This window comes from Eschscholzia californica, unplaced genomic scaffold (assembly GCF_041429995.1).
Source record: "Eschscholzia californica isolate CP2 unplaced genomic scaffold, dmEscCali1.0.p SCAF_4, whole genome shotgun sequence".
NCBI lineage: Eukaryota > Viridiplantae > Streptophyta > Magnoliopsida > Ranunculales > Papaveraceae > Eschscholzia > Eschscholzia californica.
In genome coordinates, this window is record NW_028238461.1 from 20,696,005 (window position 1) to 20,713,218 (window position 17,214).

A 17,214-nucleotide genomic window follows, 5' to 3' on the forward strand; every position below is an offset into this window, starting at 1 on the left:
AGACATTGGAAGATAGACATTGACATTGAAAAAATTAAATTTTAGTGGGATGAAAACTAAGAATCAAAATATTACGGAGTTTTCTTTTATTTCATATGCTTCTTCCTCGGAACCACAAATTCTAGCACAAAATCATATTTTTAACCTCTTCTACAAAAAAAAGAAAAAAAAAACTACCATCTATAGGCACTATGTTCTTATATACTCCTCAGTTCTTCTCATCTCTTTCTTACGTAAAACATTTATTATTTCATCTCACTAGTGAAAATATTGGTGAAGGTTTGTCACAAAAAATACAAAATTTCGCCCACCATAGTTATTTTTTATTTTTTTCTCGTCGGAATTTCGTCACTGTGGTTGAAATAATGACCATATTTCTAATACTTAGTCAGACATTTTCCTTCAAATTGTATTTCATATTTTTCCGAATTTTTAGATAGGAAAAAAGATTTTCAACTATTTAAAATGTTTTATCGTTTAGTGGATTGTTTTAAACATTAAAGTATTTTCAATATAATCCTTCTAAAGTGTATTTTTTCGGAAGAAATGTTTACTTACTAAAAAGACTAATGGCTCTTTAGCTACTGATCCCAATACACTAGAGGTAAGTCCTTTGTCAGACAACAAAAAAGAAGTTTGGCGAGTAAAACTTCAAGTCTAAAATGAGAAATGAATTTTTCATGTGGACGGCACAAGAAATATAAGAAGGTCGAACTTGTAAATCTAAGTAGTATGTGGGTCCAATCCTACTTATGTATATCTCTCTCTCTATAAATACTACTTAAAATCAAGATTTGTTCTCAACTCTCGAAAGCCAACTTTCTCTCTCTCCTCCATTTCATTCTCTTTAAACAGAACACTCATTACAGATTAAGAGAGAGAGAGAAAGATAATAAAAGAAAAATCATGGCTGGTGCTAAACAAATTATGGGTTGTTTAGTGATGGAAAGATCTTCTTCTTTATTACCTTGTTCAAGATTTGTTCTAAATCAAAAAAGTACTCTTCAACTCAATAAACTTTACTTTACCCCTTCTATGGTTCCTCAACAAAAGAGAAGAGTGAATTCAAGAAAAGTTATGAAAACAACTACCATGGCTGCTATTAGTGAGAGATTAGTAAGAGCTGAACAAGAAAAACCTGTTCAATTCAAGGTTAGAGCTGTGGTTATTGTAAAGAAGAAACATAAAGAAGATTTCAAACAAACTATTGTAAATCATTTGGATGCTTTAACTGATAAAATTGGAAGAAATATTGTTCTTGAGCTTCTTAGTACAGAAATTGACCCAAGTAAGCAGATTTTCTCTTTATATTTCATCAAAATGATTCATACCCTTTTTTTCATTTTTGAATTAATCTCAACCCAAACAATCAAATTTAAAATTTTGGGTTGAATTTGTTTCCTATTAGATGATTGGGTAGTGATTGTTCTTCTTTCAGGAATTTGATCAAATACTTGTTTTGCAGAAACTAAATCTCCAAAAAAGAGTAATGGAGCTGTATTAAGAGATTGGTCAAAGAAATCTAAAATCAAAGCTGAGAGAGTTACATATACAGCTGAATTCATTGTTGATTCAAACTTTGGAATTCCAGGAGCCATTACTGTAATTAATAGACATCAAAAGGAGTTCTTCATGGAAAGCATAATTATTGAAGGATTTGCTTGTGGTCCAGTTCATTTTACTTGCAATTCATGGATTCAATCTACTAAAGTTCATCCAGGGAAAAGAATTTTCTTCTCCAATATGGTAAAAATTCAAACTTTTGATTATTCTAGTATCTAATTTTATAAATTTAATTTAGTTTTGTTTCAAACTTGAATCTAAAGATTCAAACTATACTATTTCAGTCAACTTGTAGTTTTGTTTTTTAGTTTTTAGTTTTAAATACAATTCAATATTCAAGGGTCAAACATGACAAACTAGATTTATAGTTTAATTCTTTGTTAACAAGTCCTGAAAGTTGAAAAGTTCAATCACCTTACTTTTCAAAGTTCCATTGAATTGTAGTTCTCTAATTAATGATTTTAGTTAGGTAGTCCAAGTTCTTTACCATACTTATATGTTTCCTCCATACAGGTCATAAGGTTATATAGTATCACTTAAGTGAATTGAAACTCAACTTGGGTTTATGGTGTCATGTATTGTTGCTTTTCGCTGAGGAGGACGGAGCTCGATCCTTGGCGGACGGGGCCCAATCCTTGGTGGATCGGGTTCGACACGTGGTGGACCAGGGACCTCCTTACAGACCACGCTGACATTTGCAAAAAGGAAAAACCCTTAAGTGAATTGATCGCTCATATATTTCGGGTTAATTGACGATGAAAATAAATATGGCGAGTCTTTATTGTAGAACAATATGACAATGAGTTGATAAGTCATGTATTTTAAACTATTCAGCTATGAGAATAACTAGGATGAGAGGATTTAATGTAGCATAGTGTTTAGTGTAGAATAGTGTTTAATGCAGAATAGCCCATCTTGTCTAATTTTGTCTTGTATTTTTGTTTCAAATAGCCATATCTCCCTTCTGAAACACCGGCTGCACTAAAAGAGCTAAGAGAGCAGGAACTTAAAGAAATTAGAGGAGATGGGCAAGGATTCAGGAAGTTATCAGATAGGATTTATGATTACGCTACTTATAACGATTTGGGTAATCCAGATAAGGGTATTGACCTCGTTAGACCGTCATTGGGAGGTGAATCTATCCCTTATCCTCGAAGATGCCGAACGGGTCGACCTCCATCTGATATTGGTTAGTTTCCAGTTCCTTCGTTTACATTTGATAATTCACATTACCAAACTTCTCATGTTTGATCTGTTGGATTTAGACATTTTTGGTGATGACAATTTAATAGTGTCCCATCAAAATGGCAAAATTTGTGACCGAGAAATAGTATTTTCTGTAGGTTTTAGAAATAAATATTCATGTGTTCTTGTCCTACTTTACAAGAAAATTAGCAAATCTATGCAAGTAGGATTTATTTCACTTCTTTTTGTAATACTATTGTCTGTATCGGATGAACTTATGGAGGTTAAATATCACTATATCAGTATCATCACTTAGTCTTCCTCACTGTGCTAAAAGTGACTAAATCAGGGTTGCCATATTCTTACGAAAATACCCACCATATTTTAGTGAATGACTAAGACTCCTTGACGTTTATATGTTTTACAGATATGAATGCGGAGAGTCGTGTCGAGAAGCCATTGCCTATGTATGTTCCTAGAGATGAAGCATTCGAGGAAACAAAACAGGACACATTTTCAGCCGGGAGATTAAGAGCGGTTCTTCATAATTTGTTACCTTCCTTAATAGCTAGCATTTCACCCTTGAACGGTGACTTTAAGGGGTTTTCAGATGTAGATAGTCTTTATAAAGAAGGTCTCTTGCTCAAGTTAGGCTTACAAGATGGACTCAAGAAACTCCCGAAGATCGTTCACAAGATTCAAGAATCTAGTGAAGGCCTTCTTAAGTATGACACTCCGATGATCGTTTCAAGTAAGATTTTATCCTAATCTCCTGATGTTCTTGTTTTCATTTTCTCAATAAATATTATGAAGTTCATGGATTTTAATTAAATAACATAAAATTTGGTCGGTGCAGAAGACAAGTTTGCTTGGTTAAGAGATGACGAATTTGCTAGACAAGCACTTGCTGGGATTAATCCTGTAAACATCCAGAGGCTTGAGGTGTGTTTCTAACAATCATTTTCCCTTATAGGTTCCTAGTATTAATTTGAATTTGTGGAGATAATAACGTGTAAAAAACATTTTTAATCAGGTCTTCCCACCAGTAAGCAAGCTTGAACCGAAAATCTATGGTCCACAAGAGTCGGCAATCAAGGAAGAACACATCATAGACCATCTAAATGGCATGTCTGTTCAGCAGGTAACAACACAACTCGCAAATATGCTTCCGTTTAAAAAAACATACTGAGAATCAATTTGCAGGCTCTATACTGTTAGGCCTAACCACTCTTCTGCTATATTTTCAGGCTTTAGAGAACAATAGGCTTTTTATGTTGGATTTCCATGACACTTACCTACCTTTTGTCGAGCGGATCAATGCTCTTGATGGGCGGAAAACATATGCAACACGGGCTGTCTTCTTCTTGAGCTCGGCGGGCACCCTAAAACCCATTGCTATTGAGCTTAGTCTCCCACTAACAAATTCAAAATCTCAATCAAAGCGTGTCTTTACACCTCCCGTCTGTGCCACCTCCAATTGGATATGGCAGCTCGCCAAGGCTCATGTATGCTCCAACGATGCCGGAGTTCATCAACTCGTTAATCACTGGTAAGAATTACTGATGGAAAGAAATTAAATGTTTCTCCTTTACATGCATGCGCCTACAAAAATATATGCATATAACTAGAATAGCAACCTGATTGAAAGAAATTGAATGTTTCTTTGTACAGGTTACGAACCCATGCGTGTCTGGAACCGTTTATCTTAGCAGCACACAGGCAACTGAGTGCTATGCATCCCATCTTCAAGCTCTTGGATCCTCATATGAGATACACCTTAGAGATCAATGCCCTCGCCCGCCAAAACCTCATCAACGCCGGAGGTGTCATCGAGGGTTGCTTTACACCCGGTGAATACTGCATGGAGATCAGTGCAGCTGCTTACAAAGCAAATTGGCGCTTCGATCTTGAAGGCCTCCCAGCCGATCTTATTCGCAGGTTTGTAACACCTCTACCTTTTTTTAGTTGACATACACTTTTGTCCTTGCTTTTATCTGAGAACCCATGTTGTCTCTGTCCCCCATGAGTTGGACAAGTTAGAGGAGAGTAAATTCCTTCAAAATGGCTAATGAGTTTCGAAGAGAGGACTTTGGATCCTTTGAGACTCGAGTACAATGTCTTTATGAACTCGGCTACTCTTCTTGGTTTTCTCACACTTTTAGTCTTCATGACGTGGTAGCAGATGTGTGCGTACCACCTTATGTCGTTATGGAAGTTTATGAATAATTTCTGTTGGTCTCTTGTCAAAGCAGAGGTATGGCTATGGAAGATCCGTCTCAGCCCCATGGACTAAAGCTACTCATTGAAGATTACCCATATGCAACAGACGGTCTTCTCATTTGGTCTGCTATAGAAAAATGGGTCAAAACGTATGTCCATCACTACTACCCGGATTCGGGCCTTATCCGCAACGACAAGGAGCTCCAAGCCTGGTACAAAGAATCCATAAACGTGGGTCATGCAGATCTTCGCCATGAAAAATGGTGGCCCAAACTAACTACCAGTGATGATCTAGTTAACATCCTCACAACTCTTATCTGGCTTGCATCTGCTCAACATGCTGCACTCAATTTCGGACAATACCCATATGGTGGGTATGTCCCAAACCGACCACCACTAATGAGGCGATTAATTCCAGACGAAAATGATCCAGAGTATGCAAGTTTCCTCGACGATCCTCAAAGATTCTTCCTCTGTTCATTGCCAAGTTTGCTTCAAGCAACAAAATTCATGGCAGTAGTAGACACATTATCAGAACACTCGCCCGATGAAGAATATTTAGGAGATAGGAGTCAGCCTTCGATTTGGTCCGGTGATGGTGAGATTGTCGAAGCGTTTTATGACTTCTCAGCGGAGATCAAACAGATAGAGAAAGAGATAGAGAGAAGGAACCGCGACCCGAAGCTTAGGAACCGGTGCGGAGCCGGGGTTTTGCCTTATGAGTTGCTTGCTCCAAGCTCTGAACCTGGGGTTACTTGTAGAGGTGTACCTAATAGTATTTCTATATAGACCAATGTTGTTCTTTATCACACTTCATAGTAACTAGAAATTTAGTTTAGTGCCCAAATCAACGGCACTTCTTAACATGCTATATATTGTGTATATGTAACTAGTGGTGTTTTTGTATTATATAGAGAAAGAGAACCAAATTGTCCCTGATTCTTATGTAAAATAATGTTATATAATGAATAAATTGAAATTTTTGGATTTGAGTTTCAACTTTCATTCTTAGGGTATTTCTTAGATGAAAGAACATGCTTTGTCTCGATCTTTAGTTATCAGAAGATTTAATGGTAATCTCAAGCGAGCCAGAGTATTCTATTTAGATATTGCCGTATCAGTTGTAAAGCTTACAATAAATAATGTAAATGCAATCTTTTAGAGCACAATCACTAGGTTGTTGACTCATCTCATAATAAGTTGTTTGTTCTTTTGATGAAATTTACAAATTATTGTAATGGTAAAAGAAGTTGGAGATTAGGGGATCCAAACTCATGCTAAAATCTTGGCCAACATTTACTTCACCTCCTGGTAAGGAAGTCCCTTATCACCATACTTGTTCGTTATGGTGATGGAAGTTTTTCTGCTCTTGTAATAAGGGCAAAGGAAATGGGGAGCTTCAAACTCCATCCTCGTTGTGAAGACCCTAAAGTCGCCCATCTATGTTTTGCCGCCAATTTGATGATCTTTATGAGAGGTGATACTGGTACAATTGCACGGGGTTACAGGTGAACGTCGCCAAGAGCACTTTATTTATTGCTGGTGTGAGTGAACAGGTTCAAGCTCAGACTCAAGCAGCTCTTCAGTTTCGGCTGGTTCAACAAACTATTGGGTACCTTGGCTTACCAGTTTTGTCCTCCTGGCTATCTTATGGTTGTTATCTTCCACTTATAGGCAGCATTAAGAGGCGTGGGCAAATTTAAAAAGTGAGGTACCTCACGTAAGCTGGTCACGGCGTTGAGTAGAATGCTCATATTTTGGACGGGTGTCTTTGTCTTTCCGATCCTAAACCAGTTTACAAGGAAATTAATCCAAATTTTGGGTATGTTTTTAAGGGGTTCGAACATAGTGGAGGTACTGCGGCAGTTGGAAAGATGTGTGGCTCTCTAAGTATAAAGGTGGTATATAGAGACTCCAAAGTCCAAACACAGCTATGGCCTATGAACATCCGGCACGTATGACTAACAAAAGAAAATTTATGGGCCGGGTTCGTTAGGTCAAGAACAATCTTGTTCGTAATAATGAGTTTTGGTCTATGAAGGTACACGAAACTACGAAAGCTACTCATGGTGTTGATGATGATACCTTGGTAGCAGAGACCAAGCAACACCATTAGTAGTCTACCTCATTGCTGATGGAAGACGAGCAAATTTATGGAGTGATAATTAGCATCGGAGCGGATAGCTACTGGTTCCAAACATATTTTGAAATCACTCTCTGAGTGGGGTCTTTAACACTCTTGAATCCATTAAGCTTGGAGGGATGGCAGATTGGCAGAGGACTAGTTAGTATTTAGTAATACTATACAAGGCACTTACGTAAAGGGGTGAACATCGGTTGGATAACTGACTTTTTCGGCCAATCCAAAGTCCAAACCGGAGGGTTCGGTTTTTTCAAACCTAAATCCGAACCAATCCGTTCATGGTTTGGTTCGGTTACCGATCCGAACTATGCATGAACGGTTTGGATCGGTTGGATAACCGAACCACCTGTGATATTTTACCATATATAAAATTTCGCAGTTTCGACTTAAAAACGTGGAACTTACTTAACTATTGAATTAAGTTATAACTCTCCACGCCATTTACTTCTGTTACACATGCATTAAGCTACGATATTAACAAACATGGAACTAACTTAACTATTAAATCTCAACCGTTCATCATTTATATTTATATATATAATATATAAAAAATAGCAATAAATGGTTTGGTTCGGTTTGTTCGGTTATCCGTCAGCCAAATCCATAAACCGATCCAAATCACTCGGTTTTGCCATTTTAACATCCGAACCAATCCGGAATACTATTGGATCGGTATCCAAACCGTTGAAATCTGTTTGGATCGGTCGGTTTGGATACTAAATGAACGACAAGACGAAGATTAATGTATGTTGTAAAGAGGGTATTCCACGGCATAGCTTTTATCAATTGGGTGGCTATGAAGAGGAAATTAAAGACGAAGAGAGCTTTGAGGTCATGGCCGAGGGTAAGCTGTCTGGATAGATTGTGTATCATACATGAATCACAAAGAAGATGACGAGCAATCGAACATTTATTTTTTCAATGTCCATATTTTATCTCTGATTTGGACAAAGCTACTTTGACAGGAGTATGGGTAGAGGAAGCCGAGTGGTGTGTTAACCTATTCTCCGGGAAACACATATATAGTAGCAAGACACATGTTTTCCGTATTTCTTTTTCTTTTCTTCTTGTCTTTGTTATGTCGTACCACTAGTTTCCGCTTTGATATCTGAACTTCAAGGTCAGACTCTTTAACCCGTTGACTAACGCAAACTATAATTAATAAGTTTATTTTAAATAAATCAAAGATAAATTTTAAAGTTATCTTCCTTTTTTTAATTGAGAAAGGGGTGTCGCCTTGTAACCCTAATTAATTGAATTAATCTCCCTTTCTAGAAAATTAGTAAGAGTTGGAATCTAAATTACTTTTTCCTTTTCTATAAAAGTTGCCTAAGATTTGGCCAACATGTTTGAAACTTGACTTTAATTAGTATGGTGGTTGGTATTTGTCTGACCTCAAGTATTAAATCATTAATTTTAATTAAATTAGTTAATTAGTTGAAGAACAATTAGCTCAAAAGAAGACCAAATTAATACAAGCTTTTTATGATGTGTTTGTTGGTTTAAACAAACCACACCAGAATTTGGACATGACAGCTAGGGTTTGCAAGTTCCATCAAGCATGCCACATCTAACAAATCCTCAACTAAGTAAACAAATTTATGGTTGTAAGTCTTTGTTTAGTTGTTAGAAGCTTAATTATGTTGTGTAAGTGTTGTTTATCAGGCCCGACCGTTTTAGGGCAGCCTAGCCTGTAAGAACGCAGGCCAAGCGAGCCCGGGTTATAGGATTTGATTTCGAGTCTGGCTGGCCAGACTGGACCCGACCAAACAGTGAATCCGAACTAGGGTAAAAGTTGTCGGGCTGACCCATCCATTTTCGGACTAGTCAGACCGACCCAATAAGCAACAATATATTGTCTATTTTCTTTCACTAGATATAAAACTTACTGTTGGAAGGTCCACTCCACTCGGCCAAACCGAGTGGACTTGGTCCCACAGGAATCCTATTACAACTAGGATTCCTTAGTAGTTAGGATTATATTTAGATAACTATCATAGAGTTTTAGTAGTTTTCAATCTCTTCTTTGTATCCTATATATACATAGCCATACACATTGTAAAGTTAAGTTATTGTGAATAATAAAAGGTATTTTACCAAAGTATTCATCCCTACCACTAATAACTTGTCTCTCTCTCTCGGATCAAACCGAGACTTCATCTTCTTCTCCCACTCGGCTTCATCGAGTGTGATCATCATCATCTTCTTCCACTCGTCACCTTCGAGTGTCTACTCGGTTATAACCGAGACATCAATCAAGTCTCTCTCTCGGCTTCATCCGAGAGTGACAATCATCAAGGTATTTATATTTTCAAATGGTATAAGAGCCAATTTTTTTTAAACCATGACTACTCCCGAAACTTCGGAAACTACTCAAGTTCATTATACTTCTAATGGTGGCCCGTTTGATGTTCATCATTCGGACTCTCCCACCACCATTGTCATCACACCACTTCTAACCGGTGATAACTACTCCTCATGGTCACGAGGAATGACAAAAGCCTTACGAGCTAAAGGCAAACTAGGATTCGTTGATGGGAGTATCGAACCACCCACCGATCCTAATGAATTAGTTCAATGGGGCCGATGTAACGATCTCGTTTCTAGTTGGCTAATCAATTCGGTTGATCCACCTCTTCGATCATCCATCTTATATGATGAAACCGCCTTCGATATTTGGAAAAATCTTTTTGATTGATTCCATCAAACCAATGCTCCTAAAATCTTTCAATTAAAGAGAGCTATTTCTTGTCTCAAACAAGAGAATTCGGATGTTTCTACATACTTCACAAATCTCAAGGCTCTTCAAGATGAACTCAATTCCTTGTTAATAACTGAACCTTGTATATGTGGCCATGCTCGTTCCTTGATTGAAAGAACCAACCAAGATAGAGCTATGGAATTTCTTCAAGGTCTCAATGATAGATTCTCCTCTATTCGGAGTCAAATTTTGTTGATCGAACCCTTCCCATCTATCCTTCGTATTCATTCACTTATCAAACAGGAAGAAGTTCAAAAAAACCTTGTTACTCCCATGAATATTGACTCAAAAAATACTGCTGCCCTTGCCGTTGGTTCAAACTCATATAATCACAATCGTGTTGATGGATCGGATAAACAAAGAAACAAGCGACCACGACCATATTGTGACAACTGCAGGATCCATGGACATGACGTTTCCACATGTTTCAAAATCCATGGATACCCGCCAAACTACGATCAACGAAACCGGACCCGAGCTCGGCAAGAGCCGTTGGCTGCTTCGGTCTCGGACCAAGCTGGACCGGGGGTGCCTACAGCAACATCGCTCACCCCGGAACAATATCAATCGGTTTTGGCATTATTAGATCAACACAAACAGGCCACAACCTCTCTCTGTCTCAACAAAGATCCTCTTGTTAATCTCACCGGTAAGTATATTTCATCTTTTCATCCTCCTTGGGTTATTGATTCCGGAGCCGCTAAACATATATGTTCGGCTCTCTCTCGTTTTTCTTCATATTCTCTTGCACCTCCAGACCTATACGTTCGATTACCCGACGGTTCACGGGTTAAGGTGCACCATATTGGTTTTATCTATTTTTCCAATAGATTTTATTTACAAGATGTGCTTCATATTCCATCTTTTCAATTTAATCTCATATCTATATCTCAAGTTTCTAAATCCCTTGGTTGTACCGTCTTGTTTGATAATGACTTATGTCTTTTTCAGGACCGAACAACGAGGACAAAGATTGGGCTTGGCAGTCTTCATGACGACCTTTACTTTCTTCGCACGAAGCATCCCATCCTTTCGGTTTCAAATTTAGTTCGAGATAGTTCTAGTCATGAGTCTTTTGTTTTATGGCATAAACGTTTAGGCCATCCTTCTTTTTCCCGTTTTCAATACTTTAATTCTAAGCTTCCATGTATGAATTTTAGTTTTTTTATCAAATAAAGTACCGTGCGAAGTATGCCCACTTTTAAAACAATGTTGATTACCTTTTCCTACTATACTACTTCTTCCTCTCATATATTTGAGTTAGTACATGTAGATTTATGGGGTCCCTTTCCGGTTCCCTCCACCTCCGGGTGTCGTTATTTCTTAACCCTTGTCGACGATTTTTCTCGTTGTACTTGGATATTTCTCATGAGTTCAAAATCGGACTCAAATACGTTAACTATAAAAAAAATTAATTACGTTCATACGCAATTCGATTGCAAAATAAAAACAATTCGATCCGACAATGGATCCGAATACATGAATAATTCACTACAAAGTTGGCTTCTTGAAAAAGGGATTACCCACCAACGTAGTTGTACCTACACACCCCAACAAAACGGGGTTGTCGAACGCAAACATCGCCACATTCTTGAGGTGGCTCGTTCTTTGCGTCTTCAAGCTCACCTCCCTCTATCCTTTTGGGGAGAATGCGTTTTAACCGCCGTCTATCTCATAAACAAATTACCAACACCTATCCTTCTTGGAAAATCACCACATGAAGTCCTCATGGGTACTCCTCCGAACCTTTCCCACTTACGTGTGTTCGGATGCCTTTGTTTTGCTCGTATTCCTCTAGTCAAAACAAAGATGGATGCTCGTTCTTCCGCCGGCATCTTCCTTGGCTATCCAAGTGGACAGAAAGGATATCGTATCTACGATATCTCCATAAAAAGAATATTCGTCTCTAGAGACGTCACATTCATTGAAAATCAATTCCCTATGTCCGCCTCCTCACCTTCGGCGACAAACTCTTCTCCTCGTCCGACACCATTCCTCTCAATCGACGATGAGGACATTGCCTTTCCGGCGACAATTAATTTCCTGTCTAACAGCAGCAATGACACCGAGGTGCCTGCTGCTGCCGACGTCCCGGTCAGTGATACCGATACAGGGGTGCCTTCAGACACCCCTGCTGGATCGGTTCCTGACCGATATGCTGATATAGAGGTGCCTTCAGACACCTCTGCTGGATCAGTCCCTGATCCATTGACTGATACAGGGGTGCCTTCAGACGCCCCTGTTGACGCTGCGGTCAGCCCCAATTCCGGGGCTTCTTCGGCTGCTGCCGACACGACCGTCCTTGACGGTTCTTCTCAATCCGTTTCGTCAACAGATGATGGGGCTCCGGATTCCGGCCGTCCATCCCAGTCACGACGCCCACCGTCCTATCTTAACGATTACGTATGTTCTAACACGAATATTGTCAAGTATCCACTTGAAAACTACTTTTCTATAAACTCGTTTTCTACATCTCATCAACAATTTTTATCATCGGTACTATCTACTACCGAACCTAGCTCTTTCACTCAAGCAATGAAATCTTCACATTGGAGAGATGCTATGGCAAAAGAAATCTCCGCCTTGGAAGAAAATCAAACCTGGACTATCACCAGCCTACCACCCGGCAAAAGACCTATTGGTTGCAAATGGGTGTACAAAGTCAAGTTCAAATCTGACGGTTCAATCGAACGTTACAAAGCCCGTTTAGTGGCCAAGGGCTACACCCAAATCGAGGGAATAGATTACAGTGACACTTTTGCACCAGTTGCAAAACTGGTAACTGTTCGTGTTCTTCTCTCTCTTGCCGCCATTAAAGGCTGGGCGCTACACCAATTGGACGTTAACAACGCATTCCTTCAAGGTGATCTGAATGAAGAAGTTTACATGAAACTTCCCCCCGGTTTTTCATCTCAGGGGGAGTCTAAAGTATGTCGGCTTCATAAATCTCTGTACGGCCTTAAGCAAGCCTCCCGTCAATGGTTCTCAAAATTTTCCTCCGTTCTCATCGAACGGGGTTTTTCGCAATCTAAATGCGACTACTCTCTTTTTACTTTTCGTTCTCACTCCACTCAAATTTACGTTCTCGTCTATGTAGACGACATAATTATTACAGGAAATAATGATAATGCTATTTCCCAGTTAAAATTATTCCTAAATACTGCTTTCTCACTGAAAGATCTGGGTCGTTTACAATACTTCCTTGGTATCGAAGTATCTCGCTCATCACAAGGCATATTCCTATGTCAACGGAAATATGCCCTTGATATTTTGAAAGATTCTGGACTCACCGCTGCACGTCCTTCTGAGTTTCCCATGGAACAGAAACTCCGTCTCAGTCCCACCGACGGCACACCTTTGCCAGACCCGTCGGTTTACTAGCCGTCTAATCGGTCGATTACTTTACCTAACGGTTACACGGTCAGATATCACCTATGCCGTAAATAACCTCATTCAATTCATGCAAACACCTAGCCAAGTACACTTAGACGCCGCTCACCGCGTACTACGATACTTGAAAGGTACCCTTGATAAAGGAGTTTTCTTATCCGCAGACAGCTCTCTCCATATTACAGGATACTGTGATTCGGATTGGGCTGGCTGCCCTTCAACCCGTAGATCGACTACTAGATACTTCACAATGATAGGGTCCAGCCCTATCTCTTGGAAATCAAAGAAGCAACCCAGAGTTGCCAAATCTTCGGCTGAAGCAGAATATCGAGCTTTAGCCATCCTCACATGCGAACTACAATGGCTCAAGTATTTACTACTTGATTTTGGAATCGACCACTCCGACTCGATGACAGTTTACTGTGACAATCGGGCCGCTCTCCACATTGCTGATAATCCCGTCTTCCACGAACGAACAAAACACATCGAGATAGATTGCCACATCGTTCGTGAAAAGATCAAAGACAACGTCATTGCCACACGCTTCACCAGTACAGAAAATCAGTTAGCGGATATCTTCACAAAGCCACTTGGGGCAAAACCGTTCAAGAACATAATTGGCAAGTTAGGCGTTACTTCCATTCCCGCTCTAACTTGAGGGGGAGTGTTGGAAGGTCCACTCCACTCGGCCAAACCGAGTGGACTTGGTCCCATAGGAATCCTATTACAAGTAGGATTCCTTAGTAGTTAGGATTATATTTAGATAACTATCATAGAGTTTTAGTAGTTTTCAATCTCTTCTTTGTATCCTATATATACATAGCCATACACATTGTAAAGTTAAGTTATTGTGAATAATAAAAGGTAATTTACCAAAGTATTCATCCCTACCACTAATAACTTGTCTCTCTCTCTCGGATCAAACCGAGACTTCATCTTCTTCTTCTCCCACTCGGCTTCACCGAGTGTGATCATCATCATCATCTTCTTCCACTCGTCACCTTCGAGTGTCTACTCGGTTATAACCGAGACATCAATCAAGTCTCTCTCTCGGCTTCATCCGAGAGTGACAATCATCAAGGTATTTATATTTTCACACTTACAAACATAATAATATCTAAAAAAGAATAGTTACCTCATGTATTATCACTTTACCAATAAATAATCCACACATTTTGAAGTCCCTAAACTCACCCATTTACACATATGTATTAATTACTATACCTTTTACAATTAAATCTTTGAAAAAATGCATCTATACAATAGAATTTTACAAGTCTTTTAGGTCTATTCTTGGCTTTGATTTATCTTGTTTTGAGGTCTTAAACTATTTTCCGAACTATTTTGAAGGTTTGTATCGGCATAAACTGTTCCAGACCGTGGTGTTGTTCTCACCCGATGTCTGCGACCTTGGCGTTGATGTTGGTGGTTTGATTCTTTTTCCTTCTTTGGTTCTGTTTTTTCAGGTTCAGTCGGAACCGTATACACAAATGGTCCAATCGGTATGTCATCACTGTCTTGAAGTGATTCCAAAATCTTAACCACATTGCTCATTGTAGGTCTAGGCTTTGGATGATGGCTCAAGCATAGGAAAGCCAATGCGGCTGCCTTTTGAGCTGCTTTGGTTGAGTATTGTCCATCAAGTCGTGGGTCAATAATCCGACTTAGCTTCCGTGAGTCATTCAATGAAGGTCTAGCCCATTCTACAAGATTGTATTCCCTATTTGGCCGATTTTTATCCATTGACCGTCTTCCTGTTAATAGTTCCAAAAGTACTACTCCGAAACTATAAACGTCGCTCAATGTTGTCAAATGACCTGTCATAACATACTCCGGGGCAGCATAACCTTGCGTACCCATAACCCGAGTTGAAACATGGGTCTCATCTCCTTCTGGACCGTCTTTGGCTAGCCCAAAATCTGAGAGTTTAGCAGTGTAATCCTGTTACGAAAAGGTAAAGAAATGTCATTAACAAGTAATTAATTAGGATAAGATTAGTATAACATTGTGACTTATGCATAACTAAGTACAAAAGGTATACTTAAGAGTACAAAAGAGAACTTACCGCATCTAATAAAATGTTTGATGCTTTGAAATCTCGATAAATTACAGGTTTATCTGTTTCATGTAGGAAAGCAAGACCTTTTGCAGCTCCTAGTGCAATTTTAATCCTTGCAGCCCATGGTAAGGCGGCACCGTATTCTGCATCATAAATATAAAATCAGTAATCATTATAATAAATGTAAAACTTAAAATTTTAATTTTCATAACTTTTATCTATATCAATCAATTTTTATATAACAAATATTAATCTTGCAAATTGGGTTTTGTTAAGGGTGATTCTATTAAAGATGATATTTTCAATACTTCTAGAAGAACACTATAATATACAAGAAAAACTAATAAAAATGTCTAGTGAAATATAGGAGGAAATTTTAGTTGTTTCTTGCTTGTGAGTTAGGTTTTGATTTTTTCTTTGGCTAATTTTAGAAGTTGCAATAGTAGACTACTTTTTTTAAGTTCAAAGAATATATTTATCTAGCCTCTTGTGCAACAAGAAATAGACTTTTTCAAATTTTCTTTTTATACCTAATCCAACAAAAATTCCAATAAACTCTTTGAGACTAAACTGCCCTTAATTCATAGTGGTAATACAATACTAATATTAAACTATATAAAATTGTATTAAGTCTATAATAATATAGTTGAGTGAACGTACTTCGAAATAAGTGATTCTCTAAGCTTCCTCGTGGCATGTACTCGTATACTAGGAGTCTGTTCTCGTCTTCCCAGCAATACCCGATCAATTTAACTAGATGAGAATGTCTTAATTGCCCTAGAAATATCACCTCTGCCTGTATGATTTCAAAGAGATAACCACGTAAATATAAGTACGTAAACAAAAAACCAATCTTAAAAATTGTATCCTACTCTAATTGAATATCCAAAATAATCCAAAAGGGTAGAATTGTCCAAAAACAGAAAGATGAAACAAAGGGTAGTTGAGTAAATTCTCACCAGCCATTCTCTATGGCCTTGAAATCCTTGTAAATCCAAGAGCTTAACAGCAACGGGTTGAGCTTTTAATCCGGGTCGTAACTTATCATCAATGAAACCTTTGTGAACCGGCCCGAACCCGCCTTCACCAATAAAATTACTTGGTGAGAAACTTTGAGTGATTGTCTTCAATTCTGTAAAGGTGAAGACATGAAGATTTGAACCCAGAAGAGAATTCGAAATATCACTAGCTGATATGGATGAAGATGAACCCGGATTACTTAAATCCAAAATTGATATTCTTGAATTAGAATTTGGTTTCTTGCTATCTTTGCTTTTTGGTTTTGATGGTGTACTTTGGTCCTTATAACAAGCAGGAATTAGTGATCTCAACAAACTCTTCATATTGTTTCAAATTTCAGAGTAGAGAGAGAGATAGAATTTAGAGAGAGAAAGGGGTAAGAGGAGATGGGTAATGAAGTAAAAGTACTGTTAATTTGGTTAACACAAGTAATGAATATATAGAATTAGAAACAGAAGAGAGCTATAGAGAGAGAGAGAGAGAGAGAGAGAGAGAGAGAGAGAGAGAGAGAGAGAGAGAGAGAGAGGTGGTGTTGGAGATTTGGTAGTGTTATTGGTGTGTGAGGCTCAATATATATCTTAACAAAAAAAAAGGTTAACTCATTTAAAACTATATCTATATTTTTTTATTTATTTTAAAGATTAAAGGTCATGAGGGGGAAAAGCTAGAGTAGAGAGAGAAAGTGACATTTGACAACTGCCAAGCACAAAGAAAGAAAGGGGGAGGATAGGAGAGGGAAGGAGTCTTTTTTTTTTTTTGATGAAGTCGGAAGGAGTCTTTCTTGATTATTTCTCAATTTTGAATACTAAAACCATGTTGCATAGTAAGTTATTGATATTGGTTTATAATTATTATGAAACAAGGTTTTTTCCT

At 38.3% G+C, this 17,214-nt stretch overlaps 2 protein-coding genes across 2 annotated transcripts; one reads left to right on the forward strand and one right to left on the reverse strand.

Moving 5' to 3' along the window:
- Positions 1-671: 671 nt before the first annotated feature.
- Positions 672-5,955, forward strand: LOC147543560 (linoleate 13S-lipoxygenase 3-1, chloroplastic-like). The gene is made up of 9 exons (XM_086634765.1): positions 672-1,288; positions 1,466-1,746; positions 2,515-2,752; positions 3,176-3,499; positions 3,605-3,690; positions 3,782-3,889; positions 3,996-4,297; positions 4,420-4,686; positions 5,001-5,955. Exons 1-9 carry the CDS (start codon positions 907-909, stop codon positions 5,755-5,757), a joined length of 2,745 nt encoding a protein of 914 aa, XP_086490891.1. The 5' UTR covers positions 672-906; the 3' UTR covers positions 5,758-5,955.
- An 8,426-nt stretch (positions 5,956-14,381) lies between these two features.
- Positions 14,382-16,886, reverse strand: LOC147543561 (serine/threonine-protein kinase RIPK-like). The gene is made up of 4 exons (XM_086636440.1): positions 16,281-16,886; positions 15,982-16,117; positions 15,328-15,464; positions 14,382-15,203 (listed from the first exon to the last, which is right to left on the reverse strand). Exons 1-4 carry the CDS (start codon positions 16,662-16,664, stop codon positions 14,550-14,552), a joined length of 1,311 nt encoding a protein of 436 aa, XP_086492566.1. The 5' UTR covers positions 16,665-16,886; the 3' UTR covers positions 14,382-14,549.
- Between the last annotated feature and the right edge of the window lie 328 nt (positions 16,887-17,214).

Excerpts from the sequence above, each read along its gene's own strand:
- LOC147543561 (XM_086636440.1), bottom strand. The coding sequence starts at position 16,664 with ATGAAGAGTTTGTTGAGATCACTAATTCCTGCTTGTTATAAGGACCAA. Across the intron at positions 16,118-16,280 it reads AAGGCCATAGAGAATGGCTG|GCAGAGGTGATATTTCTAGG; the intron begins GTGAGAATTTAC and ends GAAATCATACAG. Across the intron at positions 15,204-15,327 it reads CAAACATTTTATTAGATGCG|GATTACACTGCTAAACTCTC; the intron begins GTAAGTTCTCTT and ends TTTTCGTAACAG.
- LOC147543560 (XM_086634765.1), top strand. The coding sequence starts at position 907 with ATGGCTGGTGCTAAACAAATTATGGGTTGTTTAGTGATGGAAAGATCT. Across the intron at positions 4,298-4,419 it reads CATCAACTCGTTAATCACTG|GTTACGAACCCATGCGTGTC; the intron begins GTAAGAATTACT and ends TTCTTTGTACAG. Across the intron at positions 4,687-5,000 it reads CCAGCCGATCTTATTCGCAG|AGGTATGGCTATGGAAGATC; the intron begins GTTTGTAACACC and ends TTGTCAAAGCAG.